Genomic DNA, 18,237 nt, shown 5'->3' with positions numbered 1-18,237 from the left:
GGGGACAGATAGATCGGAACACCTGCTCCATGCAGCAAAAGATGATGATAAACGATTGTTAGCTTGTTGCCCTCTAGATAAGAGCGCCTATCTTCAAGCAAACCTAGGCAGCATTCCTTAAGTGCCTTTTTCGAAATTGAAGAACATGAAGTAGGGTTTTCATACAAGTCAGAGAGCCCTAAAGAATTTAGAAATTTTCTGACATAGGAAAGCCAGGGTATTTTCAGTGAGGCTGCTAAGGCCATGCAATCTGTGATCACATCTTTACTAAAGTCTGTTTTATTCGAGGTCCATATTTTATGCCACAGCAAAATTGGGCTCGTCTTAATTGTGTCAGTGATATGGACCCGGGCAAGCTCATTGTGACAAATGGTGGTAGAGATAGATCCCGGTACTGCTAGCAAGTATCTGAGAAAGGCGTTCTCACTAATTTGTATCTCACGACAATCCGCCATACCCCAGATTCCTGCACCATACGTCGCTGTGGAAACGCATTTTGCTGCGTAGATGTTAAGCAGTATCTGGATCGGCTTTCCACCTAGTTTTTTAGCAAACTTTTTTAGGGCACCAATTTGTCTAGAAAATGCCAAGTTACGTGTATTAATGGCTGTATTCCACGTTCCCTTATTATTAAAAAGAACGCCCAGGTAGCTAAAAGTTTTTGTTAAGCTTATCTTTGTTGAATTTTAAAAAGTGTTGCAGACTGTTTTCTTTTTTGTACTACAGCACATAGTAAAGGTTTTACCCACATTTATCTTGAGTCCTCTCATACCCATGAATAAGGAGAAACCTGACAGTGCTTTCTGAAGCCCTAACTGTGTCCTAGACATGATGACAGCGTCATCCGCATATAGTAAAATTGGAACTGCCATGCCATTAATTTTTGGATAATCTACTTCTAGCTTGGCCAGGTAGTCTGCGACACTATTTATATAAAGATTAAAAAGGAACGGAGCGAGGATGCATCCCTGTCGGACGCCTTTTTTTATGGGGAAGTTTTTGGTACAATTTCCATTTTTTTCATAGCGGACCTTGGCCCCTGCTTTTCGGTATAGTTCCTTTATAAAAGCAAGTATGTTTATATCAATTCCTAAATCTATGAGGGTGGACCAAAGTATGCTGTGGTTAAGGCAGTCAAATGCTGAGCTTAAATCAACAAAAGTCATATTTATTTATTTATTTATTTATTGACATTTGTAGAGCGCGGCGAATACCCGTGGGCGTCTCGGCGCTGATTAAGGGATGGATCAGCAACTGGGGTAAAGAAGATATACAAGGCTATTGGTCAAATAACCACGTCTTTAGCTGTTTGCGGAATGTGAACAGGGAGGGACTTGCTCGGATATGTGCAGGAAGGGTGTTCCAGAGTCTAGGGGCGGCAACCAGGAAACGCCTGTCGCCCCAGGTGACTGTTCTAGTGCGAGGCACAGCCAAGAGGTTCTGAATAGAGGAACGAAGAGATCGGGTTGGGACATGATGGAGAAGATTCTGTTTGAGAAAGTGGGGACCTTGATTATTGAGTGACTTGTAAACAATACACAGCGATTTGAATTTGATACGGCTGCGTATCGGGATCCAATGGAGATCTCTAATGATGTTTGTAACTGGTGCGAACTTGGGGATCCCAGCCAGCATTCGTGCGGCTGCATTTTGGATTGACTGCATCTTATTTGTCACTCGGACTTGGGCATTTAAGAATAGAGCGTTACAATAGTCCAAGGAGGACAGGACTAGTGAGCTGACCAGTGTTTTCCCGGCCTTGTTCGGTAGGAAAGGTAGTATTTTCCTAATCATTCTCAATTTCATATGAGCTGAAGCCGCAGTTTTATTCGCATGTGCCATAAAATTGAGGCCAGCATCGAAGATGACGCCTAGATTTCTCACTTTGCTAGCTGGACTCGGCGGGGGACCGAAAGATGGTGGCCACCAGACAGGTGACCAGCCCGGGGAGAGGTGACCGAAGATGACCACTTCAGTTTTTTCTGAATTGAGTTTCAGACAATTCGTATATAAGTTGCTTTTCTTAGCCATTAGGTATTTATCTGTAATCAGGGCTAAGTTGAGGCATTGCTCCACCGTGCCAAGGCCAGAAACAAATCCATATTGGAATTTAGAGAGGACACCTTTTTCCACGGCCCAGGCTTGTAGTTGATTCAACAATACTCTTCCGGCTACCTTCATCATAGAGTCCAGCAGGGAGATTGGTCTGTAACATTTTGGGTCCATTCTATCTCCCTTTTTAAAAATTGGAATTATTATGGCTTCTTACCATGTTGTAGGGAAACCTTCCGTTGCAAAAGAATTGAGAACGTTTGTGAGGATGGGGGCCCATAGAGGCATATTGTCTTTGAATATGTCAATTGGGATTCCATCTGGTCCTGGAGCTTTGGAGTTTGCACTTTCCAGTATAGCCTGTTCTATTTCTGTGTGTGTAAAATGAGTAAGGAGTGGAAATGACTCTGTCTGGATTCTCTGGGGGTCATTCTCCTGTAAGCTCTTTACTTCGGGGTTATATGGTTCAATCAGCTCATCTAATTTATATAGCTCTGTAAAATGGTCGATCCAAACATCCTCAGTAATGGCAAATTCTATGAGGTCTGACGTCCTGTCCCTAAAAAAAGGTGCGTTCACTTCCCTCCATAAGGCAATGTTATCCCTTAAGGTACTCGCTTTTAATAGTGCCTCACAAGCTGCGTCTTTAAGTTCCCTTTTTCTTTTCTTGATTGACTGTTTATAAGCCAATCGGGCAATTCTAATTTCTGTTTGATTTTTTGGTGATTTTTTTAGTGTGTCTTTGAGTGTATTATGGGCTTTTGAGCATTCTGAATTAAACCAGCCTGTGCTCTTGGCCCTGGAACTTTCTTTTTGTTTTCTGGTAAGGTTTTTCCTAATTGTAATTGCTATTTTTTCAAAAGCAGTTTTTACTGCAGGTGGATTTGGGGGATATTCGAGACATGTCAGAAAAAGGTCAGGGTCATTCATGATCAAAATTTTCAAAAAGTTTTCTGTATTTACTTTAGACCATTTTATGGAATAGTCGTTTGTGCATGCCAAAGATATTGAATTACAAAGACTTTCCGTTATATCCACTGACTGGTTAATGCTAGGGGCAACATAAAATTTAGCACTGATCGGATAGTGATCGCTCATAGCTATATCTTCTATTTTGAATTCCAGGGCATCCCTGTGATGGCTATTTGACATCAATATAAAATCTATTGTCGAGAGTGACCCCCTTCCATGAAATGTTGGTTGGAAGTCGGTCATTGGCTCAGTTAACTCATTGAAAAAACCTAGGTCCCATTCATGTAACAATTTATTCATTAGGTTTCCAATGTGTGTATGCTCAAAGTGGGTAGAAAAGTCGCCATTAAGGCTGCTTATATCACAAACAGATGTTCCACTATATGGGCATAAATGACAATTAAATTCTCCCATTATTATATCACGTCTTTCTAGTTTGTCCCCTCCCATTCCCCTCTTCAGGACATTTAACAGTTGATCTATAAATTCTACTTGCTCATCCCTCGCTATATTATTGTATAGATTAATTAAGAGAAAGCTGGCGGCCCCTTTCCCCTTCACTAAGAATGCTTGCAAAGAATGACTGATTTTTTTATTCATAAGGCTATCTTGTGGCAGGTCTATTCTCTCTAATGTTATATTTAGCCCTATTTGAGGCATATAGGCAGAGACCGCCTGAGCATCTGCCCTTGCTAGTCTGGATAGCTGGAGTAAAGTTAGTACTGAAACCCTCTATGTTAGTAGGTTCCAGATCCCAGCATTCCTGTAGGGATATTATATCAAATTTATTAATCAAATTCAAGAAAGTTGGGTCTGCCGCTTTTTTGGAGAGTCCAGCAATTTTCCATGTTACAATGGACATGTTTTGCCTAGTGTTATATCGATTTGCCTGGGATGTTCCTGAGTCTACTTTCAGGGGTATTCTGGGGGTCCCTTCTCTTGGTTCTCTGACACACTGGGCTATGAACTTATCTTGACTACCTTCCGGTGGGGATTCATCGTCTCCCCTATTACTAAGTGTGTTATTAATGCTTTCGTGAGAATCATTTGTTGTTAAATACAAACTAGGGTATGTTTGTTGTTTGTAGGGAACTTTATTATTTACCCCTAATTTTTGTTTGGCCCGGTAATGGATTGTATCTTTTATTTGGGTTTGTGGTTCCCTAAGAGCTATAGGCGACAAGAGATATATCAATCCATGCTCCATGGATCTTTGGGTTGATGGTGGTCAATCTACCATTTCTAGAGTAGAGAAACGGTTACTGGTTGGTATTCCCCTCCATCCTTCCATATAGGGTTGTTCTCTTCTGGGATTCCATGTCCATGGCTCCCATTCCCTTCTCCTATTTTGTGTATCTATTTGAGACCAATTCCAATCAGGGCGTGGGTTCCAGCTAAAGAGAGCTTCTTGATCATAGTTATACATTGGAGGGTAAAAAAAGGACAGACGGTTAGCGTCAATACCTCCTTTTTTCTCCACTGCTGACCATGAGCATATATACCTAACTGTGCCTGGATCATCAAAGTTTATGATAACACAGTCCCCCTGTGTTTTTTTCTTTGTTTCCCCAATCCAGGAGACCCTACGTACCATGGAAAATCTACTATTACAGTTTGGGGGGAGAGGTCTGTTTATACTAAGCCATTGCTGCACTTTGTTCGTTAAAGACCAGGTGGATTCTCTCGTGTTTTCGGGAAGTTCGGGAACCCCCGTGAGGATCACAGTAAAAGGACTTGCCTCTGGGGGGGGATGAATGGGCCTCTTGAATATTCCTCCCTTTTTATTATTATCTCCTTCCTGTTGTATAACTGGGGTCTTAGGTGGCAATGGCTTTGGTTTATCTGTTTCAGTTAGCGCTCTAGGCTTGTCCTGAGTTGGCTGTGTCGAGTCCTGAGGCACTTTTTCTTTTACTTGCGGATTAGGTGTAACTGTGGGGTTTTTGGATGGTAAAGTTGGTCCTGGAGGTTTCTGTGCGGTGTTAACTTTGGTACCACTCGCCTTAGGAACACCTAATGTGTTTTGTCTAATCTGATTATTTAGATGGGTGGTAAGTTTAGCTATTTGTTTCTCAATGTTCATCAGTGTTCGTTCGATTGGGAGTAAGTGCGTCTTAATTAGTTCCCCAATACTAGCCAACAGTTGTTTGTTCGATTCAATATTACATTTTGTACTCGCACCCTCCCCCCCTTCTGGCACATCTAGAATTAAAGATGATGAAGAAAGGTCATCTATATGTGCAGATGAAGAATTGACAGCATTGTTACTAGGGGGCACTTGTCGAGCTTTATTGATCTTTTTAGGGTTTTTAGCATACTGACGTTTTTGGTTCTTCTTGGACCTAGCGCTTTTTTGTTTAGGGATAGCTCCCTCCCTCTTCCCCTTTTCATCCGTATTCAAAGATTCTATTTGAGTTGGTGGCACGATTTGGGTGGGACTTGTGACCAGGATCTGGGTTTTCTCAAGTTCTTCCATGGTATCTGGCTCCAAGGATAATTGTGAAGCAGAAAGATCAAGGTTACTTGGGATAGTATGAATATCAACAGGGACTTCAAGCAATAGTGGGGCAATTGCTCCTGACTGTATGGGAGTTGTAGCTAGAGCCAATAGGCCCATTGAGGACCTTCGGGCTATAGCCAAATCCTGTGACACTCCTCTTTCTAGGAGAATAATCCCCTGATCGCTCGCCTCATTTGCCCTTGTAATAAATTGGTCAATCGGTCCACTGATCTGGCCTAACCCCTGGGCCGTCTTGCTCCTACTTCCCCTTGTGCTCATATTGTACGATATGAAGCACAAATTAGAGCATAAGTAGTGGAAATAGCTAGATCTCGGGGGCAAAAAGTTAGATGGGGGGCCCAGTCCGGTCTTGAACGGGCTTAAACGGGCCCGCCCTTGGCCCGGGCTTCGCCGGGCGTCCCGCGAGATGGATCTGATGCCGATTTTAAGCGCCTCCTTGTGCTTCCCGGTGACGCGGAACACCGCAAGGGCAGCTGGGAGTTGAAGTCCGCCCCTCGCCGGTCTCCTCTCGGCGGCCCCGCTCTGGGTGACAGGTGAGCAGTCAGGCGGCGGGAGACATGCGGGCGGGTCCGCGGATGATTCTCTGGTCAGCAGAGGGTTCGAGGGCAAAGATTAGCTACAGGCAACAGCACGTTCAAAACTTGAAAAGTTCCCCCACTCGATGGGTCTGATGCCGATTTTAAGCGCCTCCTGGCGCTTCCCGGTGACGCGGAACACCGCAAGGGCTGCTGGGAGTTGAAGTCCGCCCCTCGCCGGTCTCCTCTCGGCGGTCCCGCTCTGAGCAGTCAGGCGCTGGAGATAGGCGGGCGGGTCCGCGGATGATTCTCTGGTCAGCAGAGGGTTCGAGGGCAAAGATTAGCTACAGGCAACAGCACGTTCCAAACTTGAAAAGTTCATACATTCACCCCAGTACAGAGATCTGGGCCTAAATCCATTGTTTTTTTGCACTTCACCACCACCCCTGTTCAGACATGGCCATATGCAAATGCACGTGGGTATGCTCAGACGTGAGTCCCATGCTCTCCACACCACTGGAGTCAAGCTATCCTGGCTGATGATGGCTGATAGCCAGAAACCGGTCCTAGGATGCTTGATTCCGGTCCAGGAAAGACATGGCTTGACAGTTCGGGCTGGACTGTTCCCATGAGGCACAGGGTCAAGGCTGATTTGCATATGGCCATGTCTGAACTGGGGTGGTGTGGTGTGTAAAAAAACGATGGATTTAGGCCCAGATCTCTGTACTGGGGTGAATGTATGACATTGTTCTGCATTCTGTCCATTAACTGTTATTTTTGCATTTGTCACCCCGAGTGGGATGGGTATGCTCAGACGTGAGTCCCATGCTCTCCACACCACTGGAGTCAAGCTATCCTGGCTTATGACGGCTGATAGCCAGAAACCGGTCCTAGGATGCTTGATTCCGGTCCAGGAAAGACATGGCTTGGAAGTTCGGGCTGGACTGTTCCCATGAGACACAGGGTCAAGGCTGATTTGCATATGGCCATGTCTGAACTGGGGTGGTGTGGAGTGCAAAAAAACGATGGAGTTAGGCCCAGATCTCTGTACTGGGGTGAATGTATGACATTGTTCTGCATTCTGTCCATCAACTGTTATTTTTGTCCTTATGTAATGTAACTGGTTCTATTGTAAAGCGCTCTGACGCCTACAGGTAAAGAATATGCTATATAAAAATGCATAAATAAATAAAGTTAAAAGTATAGGGCATACAGTATTGGGGTTAAGTGGGGGGTTTAAGAGAATTAGGTATTGGGTTAATGATATAGGGTTAAAGGGTTTGGGTGTAGGGCGGATGGTTTGGGGTATAAGGTTTATGGTATTGGGTGTAGAAGTTAAAGATTTAGGGTAAGGCTATATGGTTATGGCTAAAGGTTAAGCCATTAAGATTAAGTATACGTTTTTGGGCAAAGAGTTAAGAATTTGTGATAAAGAGTTAAACTCTATGATTAAATTTTTTTGTGTCACCATTGGAAATTTGTTTAATTTAAGGTTGTTTATGATAGTTATTATTAGTCTATTAGAAAAAAATCCGAAGAGTTGCTTTTCACAGTATCACAACACTTAACTGATTTAAATGGAACACAATACAATTTCGAAGTGATGCAATTAGAACTGTCAAAACAAACTACTGCTGTTTCTAGGTAAAAAAAAATAATTTATATTGGTACAAAAAAGTTTTCATGTAAAATAGGTTATTTCCTCCCGTGATTAAATATCTTTGAGACAGGCTTCCCAAATGCAGAAGTTATTACCATTATTAGCAGGTTGCAAATGTGGGTTATGATGAGACACAATAGAGAGTAATGCGTTGCCTAGTTTTATTCCTTTATTGAGGATGGGGCAATATGGCTGTCTTTCCTGACATTATCTTCAGCGGTCTGTCATCTAAGAAAGTTTTACATCCTTTTGGAAACATGACCGATACTAAAGCTGCTAATAGCAATCGATTCAGCAATGGTCAAGAAAACAGAGAGGCAAAGTTACAGCACTTGGAAAGTACCATTACTTGAGAGTGGGGGAATTTGATCAGATGCTTATTTTTATTTATTTATTTATTTATTTGAAATGTTTAATATAGCGCTGGCTAGACACAGAGGTATCAGGGCGCTTTACATGAGGAAGAACATTGTTTCAGAACGTAGTTACAAAGTTACATCAGTTACTAGAGCATAATTACAAGAGTTACGAGTTACAAAAGCATAGCATAGATATAAGGGAAAACAGGCAAGGGGAGAGAAATTCGGGGTAGAGAGGGAAGGAAACGAGGGAAGTAGACAAAGAGTAATGGAGGGGAGAGGTGGGGAGGGGGTAGGATATCAGTTGCCATTCCGAAAACTGCATTTATATGATCACATGTCTCAGCAACAAATGCTACATAGGTATGACACCCAGGCAGTGAAGATCAGAATCATGGAATATCACAACGGTAAATGATGAATTGCTCCAATTCCAAATTTTACAGGTTTGAATAGTCAAAATCGGTTTACTGCACCACATTCTATATACATTGCCTTTTCAGTGCATATTTTTTCCCCCTTCTGAATTCTGACGCTTGCGCTAACTCCCATTTGTGCAGGAATTAGAATTAGAAGTTGCATGCCCTATTCATAATCAGGGTGTTGGGATTATGACTTGTGTGCACCGGTTTGGTATGTGCCTAGCTATATGGAATCCTTAATAACTTATTTCTATAAGAATTACTTGCACTTTTATGCGCATGTGCTTCCAAGCTGGCGCAAATGTTATGTGTATTTGTAAAGTGCACTATCATCCGCGAGGATGCAGGCACTGAGAATGTTTTCACCTGGGCTCACCTATGGTTTGTAGGTTAATTGGAAAGCCAGATATTCCGCTTCTTGCGGAATTCAAGAAGAGAGGAGGAGCCTCTGATGTGGAGTGGGAGGTTATTCCACCCTTTAGGAGTGGGGTAAGCGAATGCCTGTCCTCCTGGTCTGGTTCAGGGAATAAGTGGGGTGTGTGCGAGTTGGAGTCGTGGGGAGGGAAAGTGTCTGGGTGGTTGTTGAAAAGAGATGCAGCTGTCCAGGTAGGTGGGGTCTGAGTTGTGTAGTGTCACAAATGAGTGCCACACATGTTCAACTGAACAATGCTACCTTTATCGACCTACGGACAATAACATTTCGAACAAATCTTTCAGGAATCAAACCTGCGACCTTCAAGTTACACCGGTTTACTTGGATCAATCTCTAGGTATCCTTGGGACAATCCTTTTCTATTTTTTTTCAGCAAGTAGAATGGTATTCCACCCTATTCCAACCTGTTTTCCTGTCAAAGTACACAAGCATATCTCTGAGTTTATAATGATAATGCTCCTATTTTTTTCATGGATACCTCCATGCAATCATCTATATTTCCAGCTCTTGCCACCAATGTAGGGAGAACTATTTGAGTATCAACCCAGACTGTCCTTAAAATGCAAGTTAAAAATGTGTGTTCCCATCAATGCCTCAGTTACAAAATATAATAAACAGCATGGGCATGCGCACATTTGAATAATGTTTTAATAATAAATAATTTTCAAAGCTTTAAACGAAACATGCGTAAAGCAAAAAGGCGAACAGCCAACCCCTGACCGCAGGCTTTAACAGTGTTTGTTTAGAGTAGATTTTCTAACACTTCCCTACAATCTTGTAACAACTTTAGTAGGCCAGTGTGTGTAATTATTTAAGGGTCATAACATGTTTCAGTAAAAATAATGTCACTTTCGTTTTCGCTTGGCCAAACTACACACAAATCGCGAAAAATATTTAGGGATAAGTTTCTCCAAGCAGATGTGTTTTCAAACATCTATTTCTAAGCTGCACTGATTTCCTACACAGTTGCATCACTTATCTATAGCCGGCAGGGGGCTCTCCTTACCTGTGTGCGTCCTGACGTGCCTCTTCAGATCAAACGTGTCGTTGAAGCCTTTCCCACAGAAGGTGCACAGGTGCCTCTTCACCTGGCTGTGGCACTTCAGGTGGCGATTCAGCATCCGCTGCAGGCGGAAGCCCTTGGCACAGATCTCACAGCTGTACAGAACGTCCTCGTTACCGGTTGTGACCTAAATTTGTGGAGAAGGAGGGAGGAGATATGGCCTGTTAATGTATACAGGTATTCAATAGACTGTTGGTCCTGCTTCTTACTGAGAAAATAAACGTAGGAAATCGAAGCCCAAAATGACCTGCCCATTTATAGGCCTAGGGATTGGGGGAATGTTTCCTTGTTACGCAAGGCGACGTGCTGCTCTGTCTTCTATTTCTATTAAAAGATTCTGAATAGGTGATTGGGACCTGTGATGGTTGTAGGCTCGCAGTTGTCTAAATCATCCTACTTCTATTCCTTAACTATTATTACTCTGTGATCACACAGGAGGAGATTTACCAACTTTTCACGTAGCGCACTGCAGTAGCCACAAATGCTGCGCTGCGCTACGTGAAAAGGAGAGCAGAGGAGAGCGCCCTATTTCCTACAAAAAGGCACTCTCCTCTCACTAGCACCTGCCCTGAAATTAGCTGCCGTGCGTCACAGAGACACCTTTGTGCCATGGTGCAAGGGTGTGTTCGTGAGGCTAGCATAGGTAGCCTTCAAGTACAAAATACTATGCTGACACTCACTTCATACCGTTTCCCTCTTTGTATGCGTGCTGCACAGTGGAGCAGTCATGCAAAGTCGGAAAAGGAAGGAGAAATTAAAGCACTTCCCCTTCCTTGCGCCTACTTTCAAATGGCGCAGTTTTCTCACACTAAACCCTGATTACTTTGTTTAGTAAGTTGGGTTTAGTGTGAGAAACCTCGGGTGGTTGCATGGCAACCCCCCCTTGGTACGCCCCCATGGCGCAAAGTAATGTGATGCAGCGCTATGCAGCGGGTTCCAGCTTAGATATCCTCATCTCTAGTTAAAACAGTGTGCAAAAATTAGACTTCTTGTCAGCAATATTTTTTTTACAGCAAAGGCGCAAAGTACCTGACCAATAGCTCCTTTTCAGAGCATTATATTACAAGGCAGATGGCAACGCAATGAGACAACTTTCTTCACTTGTTTGACTTGTGACCACTTTTCTTAAATTTATTACAGAAGAAACCTCTAAGCAGGAGCAGACGTTGAGAAAAGTAAAACAGAAACTAACTTGAAAAAGAATACTTCTGGACAAAATAATAAAACCTTTAATTGCAAAATATTATGGTTTTCAATTGCGTTAACAGGCTTGATTCGCAAAACATTCAGTGCAACGAAGGTTAACTCCGAAAATATGACAATATCACCTGGAGATTGCACATTTCCATTCACAACTCTGTTTCAATCGTTGCGAAATTTACCTGTGGCTGATAGGTTTGATAATGTGGACATTTTGGACTTGCCTCAAAACTAGGTGAACACGGGCAGGCTTAAATAAAGCACAATTGATAAAGGCACCCACTTTTCTTAAATCCTTTAAAATCTTTCAGTCTGCCGGTTAGCGTAAAAAAAAAAGTAAAAAATGCACTCTTCGTTTCGTAAGCCATACATTCCCATTGACTTTATTAGGCTTCAGAAAAGAGGTTCTATACATATTTCAGCCAACACATTTTTGCGATTTTAGTATCGCTTTTTCATTGCGCCCAAGGGTCATGTCCTCTGCCTTCCGGTCCAGCATCAGAACATCTTTCTCTTTTGCTGAAAGGCCTTATAAATCCACACACCTACTGTGTCTGCTTGCTCCAGCTTCAACAGATGGCCTCGCTCACCTTTCCAGACTATGGTGATTGTCATCTTAAATCTTGAGGGTTGGATTGATAATTTTATATACACGCTTTGTTTGAATGCATATTATGCAGCGCTATAGAGTTAAGAAGTTTAAGATTGGTGCTTGTAATCATTTTAGTTACCAAAGTACAAGTAAACAATGGAGGGGTATTAGACGTAGGCCTGGGGGGAGTTCGCAGAGTTCTACATGACTCAAAACCTCTGCCGTGCTACGCATGACTTAAGTGGAGATCGTTAGGTCAAGCCGTTTGGTCGGATTTTAAGAACCGGGTGTTTGTCCCACACTGGAAAATCAGCGTGAATGACACAGCGTAAGAGGGTACTGCTTCTTTCTGCTGCTCGAGTAGATGTTATAATCGAGCGGCAGCTTTCTCAATGCGAACGGAAGGTTTTTCAACGCTGAGAAATCTTGCCAGGATATGGACTGGGGTAAGATTTCCCTTGCCAAATTAACGTTGGCGAGAGAGGAAAAAAACTGCACTCCACAGCTACGCGGAGTGGGAGTGGGAAAAACTCTGCAAACTCTGCAAGCGGAGCAGAATTTTACACCCAGGGCTAATTAGGAGTGTTTAACTGTGAATGCACAAGCCCTTGACTTTTACTCACCCTAACAACTGACCTCTTTCGTGGGGATTCACATATGACTTGCGTGCAGTTCTCCATCCTGGAAATGTATGCACATTTACTCCTGTTAATGGCAGATTAGGTGTTTTCAAAGTGGGAATGACTTGGGAGTATCTACATATTTATGGGTTGTGTGGGAGAAGTGGTTAGTGTGTTCGCAGACTGCTCCAGCGCAAAGAAAAAGTTAAAGCACTGGTGAAAGAAAGACAATCTTTATGACGAAGGCCATCTTTCTTTCATATGTGCGATACGACGTTCTCTGAATATGAAAACTGCCCGGGCTGGTTCTACTGTTTGTCATTTGTGTTTTCATTGCCGACACTGGAATTTGCCACAATTAGAACTGGCGTTTTGCAACCGAATTACACAAGTTTAATGACTTCCTGGTGCGATCACGTGTCACGGAAATATACTTACTGTTCTATTTCAGGCACACCGTGATTTTATATTATTTTATTCTACAAAGGGACCTTTTTACATGATGTTTAAAGTCACTTTAGAAGAGAAAAATATTACTTCCCAAAAAACCACTCCGATTTAAAAGCAGGTCTGGACTCCAGAAACCATCAAAACCCTGGACCCCAAAATAGATTCACAATCACAAAAGGGTCAATTTACAAGTGGAAGATATTTGATAAAAGTGACTTTCCACTTAAAAATCTATTTACTCATGCACAATATTGCACCGTCGTTGTGTAATACTATACAAATAAATTCCACTCGATGCTCACAGTCGAAATTAGGAGAACAGAGCCCCAATTAGCAGTACAAACTAAGACAGTTAATGTGAAATAAATAACTGGGTAAAGAAATACCCCCTAGTATTTGAGCACAAAACAAATAGACAGAAGATAAAAGATAACTGTGGGATTTAGAGGTAATTGAATTGATATAAAAGAGATCACTCACAGAGTAAATAGAATAATCCCATTAACTATAAAACAAAGTTAGAATCAAGGAAGACTGAGACATTCCAAATCAAAGGAGGTAATATAAAGTAACACAAACAAATGAGGAAATGGTATTCAGTGTTCGTAATAAGGTATATGATTGACGCGAATAACAAAGATACATGATTTCATAGAAGACTACACAGAATATTTACAAATTAATGTTAACAGCTGCCAAATATGAAACCTCCAGATGAAGGCAAGTAATTGAACTCTGCCAAAACTTTGGAAGCACAGTTGATTTCAAATGTGAAGTGGACCTGCCTTTTACAAGTAGAGGAACTGTTGGCCCATGTGTTCTTACATTAAAGAACAGATAAAGGACCCCAAGATGTTGACTCACCCTGACCAGCATTAATTTGAAACTGTATGAATTAGACTGCATGCTTTAGGTGGGGAGACTACAGAGAGCACATTATATATGGTTGTGTCTTGTATATTTAACAATTAGATGAGAGGGATTAATACTTAATTGACCTGAGGAAGGTGGCTTAATCCTGATTTGTACCACCAGAATGTGTCAACGCTTCTTTTTTAATGGTTAGATTTGAAGAATGATGTGTTGCATATAGACAATGAAATAATGCTAATATTTTGATTGATTTCTTCAGATTAACAGCTTTCGATGACAAAAGTATATGTATGCTATTATGTCTCTCTTGGATAATCTTTATTGTTTTTATTCTTTGTTAAACAATTCTTTTTATGTAATGATTTTAACTGTTTTATTGTGATTTTGTTTACATTTGTATGATCCAAAGAAAAAAGATACAATATTAAATACTGAATGATCTTAAATTGTTTTAGCCTTCACTTTCAAGGCTAGTGAGTAGAATATTTGAATGCCTCAATGTGTGTGAGTTGAGTATTAGAATACAAGTTCTCCAAGAGTTATTGTTTTTAGTGGATGTTTTTGTGAATATATATGAACATTTTTGTTTAAAGAAGAAGGTTTTTGAAATTTTTGTACTAAGAAAAATAAAAAACTAAGAAAATCCTGGTCCTCTTGTTACATTGATGTAAGGACCACCCACATATTTAATTTATTTTTTTCAGAAGCAGAGAAACAGTTTAATGAGAGGGTGATATTCTCAACTAATTAAGTGAGAACAAGGCTTTCCAGGGCAGTGTTTGATGCCCAAACTTCTCTCCAACCCCTTCCCATAATGAAAAAGGTCTGTGATTTACTCATGCCAAAGGCGTAAATCTCTTACCAGGTTGTTAAGGGAAAGGGAATACCACCCCTCCCCCATCAGGCAGCCTTGAATAATCTGTCACTTTTTTCTCCACAAGGAAAATATATCTAAAAGGTTTTGTCAGGAGCAAATTTCCTAACCGACACCAAATACCTTGGTACTGAGAGGAAACATATTGCCATGTTTTCTTTAATTGAAAGGTTTTTATACAACAGATTAAGTGAGAACAATTCTGTACCGAAGTAAGAAGCGACTCTGAACTTTATACAACTCGTTAATCAATAAACAAATACAAATGAAAGTAATTTATGATTCAAAAGTTATGTTCAATTGAATTGTAATCAAATGACTGCTGTTGACTTGGACCAGCCACTGAAAAAAGAATCTATTACTGTCCTCCGTAACAGGGGATTCAGTAGATTACAAGTAGCTGGCTACTGTTTTTAATCACAATGGTAAGTCTGACAAAAAGTGTTTTACTCACATGCTCAGGTTTGTAATAGAAAAAAATAAGTAAAGTAAAGGTATCTAATTGTGTATTTTAAGTCTCCCAGAAACGGCCTCCATTATAAACTTAAATGCTGGCTTTTTTTAATCGGTCTGTGCAACCTTATTTCATTCCCCTTTAAAATACATCCTTGATCACAACAGATAAATTGTTAGGAGTGTTATTTGTGTCATTGCTTTAGTAGTTCGATCTGCATCTTTTGACAGGGCTGACTAGTTTGCTTATATTTCAGGTAATCCATAAACCCACATAATAACAATTACATTTTTTATTTACAAGTAAGGTGCAAAACAATTAGCTCATGAGACACCTCTGTGACAGGAGAGTAGGCTAATAAAAGGAAGATTAAGAATTTGTTTCAGATGGAGACTTTGCACCAAAGGTAGTTTGACTCCATCAGTGTGCAGACTGTTGTGTAGGTTATCTCACCCTGCGGGCTGGGTCACCAGTGATATGAGATACCTTCAGCTATCACAAATTTGAAAAGGCAGTGCTACCACGTGTCATACACTATCGTCACATGCTCAACTGGTAAGGAGCTGATCTCAAATATTTACCACAAGGTGAGCTGGAAAAAAAACCCTAGGGAGATGGTTTAGAGAAGCTCTGCAGAGCTCAGATCCATGCTGAGTTTCGCAACCTCAGATCAAGAGAGGGTAAGTCAGAAGCCTTTGTGTGTTTAGGTATGGCAGAGCGGGCTGCTCAACCAGTGCTGGGCACACAGCTCTGCTCCCTCTATGTTGCTCCACCTCCTACAGTACTCCAGCAATTGGCTAAAAGGCCTACCTCCCTATACAGGCCCCACCTTCCAGTAAGTCTTCTACTCAAAGGAAATTGTATTCAAGTGTGACAGTTTTGATACAGTATTAAAGTTACTTCAGATTACACTGTCTAAACAATAGATACACCAAAAAATAGACTCAGTTTTTACACTGTTGGACAATTGATACACCACAAAATAGACTCAGTTTAGAACAGTTAAGACGTGGAAGAAGACATAAGCCAAATACCTTAATTTTGGATCTGATGGTCATGGGACACTCTCCAGTACTCTCCTCTTCTTGCTCCCTTGGGGAAAGGGCCCTGGCCCCAACAGTTGCAGTGTCACCAACCCCAGTACTACAAATACTGCTGACTTCGCTGCTTTCCTCTTCTTCTGGTAGCTGAGGTTGCTCTCTCAGAGACTCGCCCGGTTCTGCACCGCCTGCACTGCTGCAACTGCTGCTGTCCTCAGACTCATAACGCATGAAGCAACTCAGACTCACCGCACACCCTGATGTCGAGATAAAAAGAAGGAAGAATGAATGAGGTCTGTGGGGACACCATACCAATACTATGCATCTCAGCAGGCTGCTTTGAACCTTCTACTTTATTGCCGGTCTGACTGTTAAACACGTTTTATGACTGTTGTCAGTGGATTTAAGTCACTATCTTTATTTAACAAGTAGAATATACAAAGCGGTGTCCAAAAACCCGTATACTGCAGACTGACCAGGTGGAAACAATTTCTAACAAGTAAACTAGATTGGTCATCTTGCTATCTTGCCAGTCATTAGTTTTCCACATAAGCAACCAGTCAGAAAACAAAATGTTGACATGTTTTTCTACAAGTTTCCAGCAAAAGGCAAGAGGGAAATAGGGTGGTAGTTTCACAAAATATGTGGCTGAAGTAGTTTTTTTTAGGAGTGCACCACCCAGGCCCTTTCCCACTCGGAGGCAACAATCTCACTGTTGAGTAAGGTATTACAGATGTTTAGCAGGGGTGGACCCAGGACCGCAGGGGAGGCATTACACACGGGTGGTGGCAGAGGATCTAATGGGGGTCCAGACTTTAAAGCAATTGAGAAAGCCATAAAATGAACGATGTTAACAGCTCCCATGTATCAAGATAGTTTTTAGAGCCCAGCTTGTCCCATTTTGGAGCCAATCTGAGATCCTTCAACCCCTATCATAGCGGAGGATCAACATTGTTATTGTTGACACTCTGCTATGACAATACCTGCTGTATAATCAACAACTGTCTCCTCTACGGTCTTTACCATGTCTACCAGTTTTAGTGGTTTCAAGATGGTGGTAATTTTGTTATCAAAGAACTCTGACAGACTGTCTGCAAGCTCCTGAGAGTTAGCCATTTTATTCCCAAATCAATTTGGGGTTTAGAATTGTTGACTGTTAGACCTGTCAACTAAAGGTTGCTTGTCCCCCAAACTTTTTGCCTTCACTTCTCTGATTTTTTCTAATCTCGTTTTTGCTGTCCTTAGGGATCTGTGGACTTTACCACTGCTAACTAGTGCTAAAGTGCTTGTGCTGTCTTCCTAAAACATGATAGAATTGTCTTATTTCCAACTGGCATATTTAATTTAATCGTAACTCCCTAGTAAAGTGGTACTATGTGTTCCCAAGGCTTGTAAATTAAATGCTTCAAGTAGGATTGTGGCTTCTGGTGAGACAAATCCAAGACGTTTTTCAAAAGCAATGAAAAACCATCTAAAAAATAACATTACAAAATGTGTGCAAAAAACACAATACAAGTTATATAAAATGTTGACATGTTTTTCTACAAGTTTCCAGCAAAAGGCAAGAGGGAAATAGGGTGGTAGTTTCACAAAATATGTGGCTGAAGTAGTTTTTTTTAGGAGTGCACCACCCAGGCCCTTTCCCACTCGGAGGCAACAATCTCACTGTTGAGTAAGGTATTACAGATGTTTAGCAGGGGTGGACCCAGGACCGCAGGGGAGGCATTACACACGGGTGGTGGCAGAGGATCTAATGGGGGTCCAGACTTTAAAGCAATTGAGAAAGCCATAAAATGAACGATGTTAACAGCTCCCATGCATCAAGATAGTTTTTAGAGCCCAGCTTGTCCCATTTTGGAGCCAATCTGAGATCCTTCAACCCCTATCATAGCGGAGGATCAACATTGTTATTGTTGACACTCTGCTATGACAATACCTGCTGTATAATCAACAACTGTCTCCTCTACGGTCTTTACCATGTCTACCAGTTTTAGTGGTTTCAAGATGGTGGTAATTTTGTTATCAAAGAACTCTGACAGACTGTCTGCAAGCTCCTGAGAGTTAGCCATTTTATTCCCAAATCAATTTGGGGTTTAGAATTGTTGACTGTTAGACCTGTCAACTAAAGGTTGCTTGTCCC

The 18,237-nt window shown here is 41.6% G+C and overlaps 1 protein-coding gene across 3 annotated transcripts in view; it reads right to left on the bottom strand.

Moving 5' to 3' along the window:
* Positions 1–18,237, bottom strand: part of OVOL2 (ovo like zinc finger 2) — a 36,994-nt gene that overhangs the window by 5,349 nt on the left and 13,408 nt on the right. For all 3 annotated transcript variants that reach the window (XM_086926917.1, XM_086926918.1, XM_086926916.1), the window contains 2 exons: positions 16,092–16,354; positions 9,938–10,121 (listed from right to left, as the gene is read on the bottom strand). In XM_086926917.1, coding sequence (XP_086783043.1) covers positions 9,938–10,121; positions 16,092–16,328 — 421 coding nt within the window. In that variant the 5' untranslated portion in view covers positions 16,329–16,354. The remainder of the gene's footprint in view (positions 1–9,937; positions 10,122–16,091; positions 16,355–18,237) is intronic.

The sequence above is a fragment of the Lissotriton vulgaris genome, chromosome 6, assembly GCF_964263255.1.
Source record: "Lissotriton vulgaris chromosome 6, aLisVul1.2, whole genome shotgun sequence".
NCBI lineage: Eukaryota > Metazoa > Chordata > Amphibia > Caudata > Salamandridae > Lissotriton > Lissotriton vulgaris.
The sequence above is the reverse complement of the archived record's forward strand: the minus strand, read 5'-3'. Positions and strand labels throughout refer to the sequence as shown.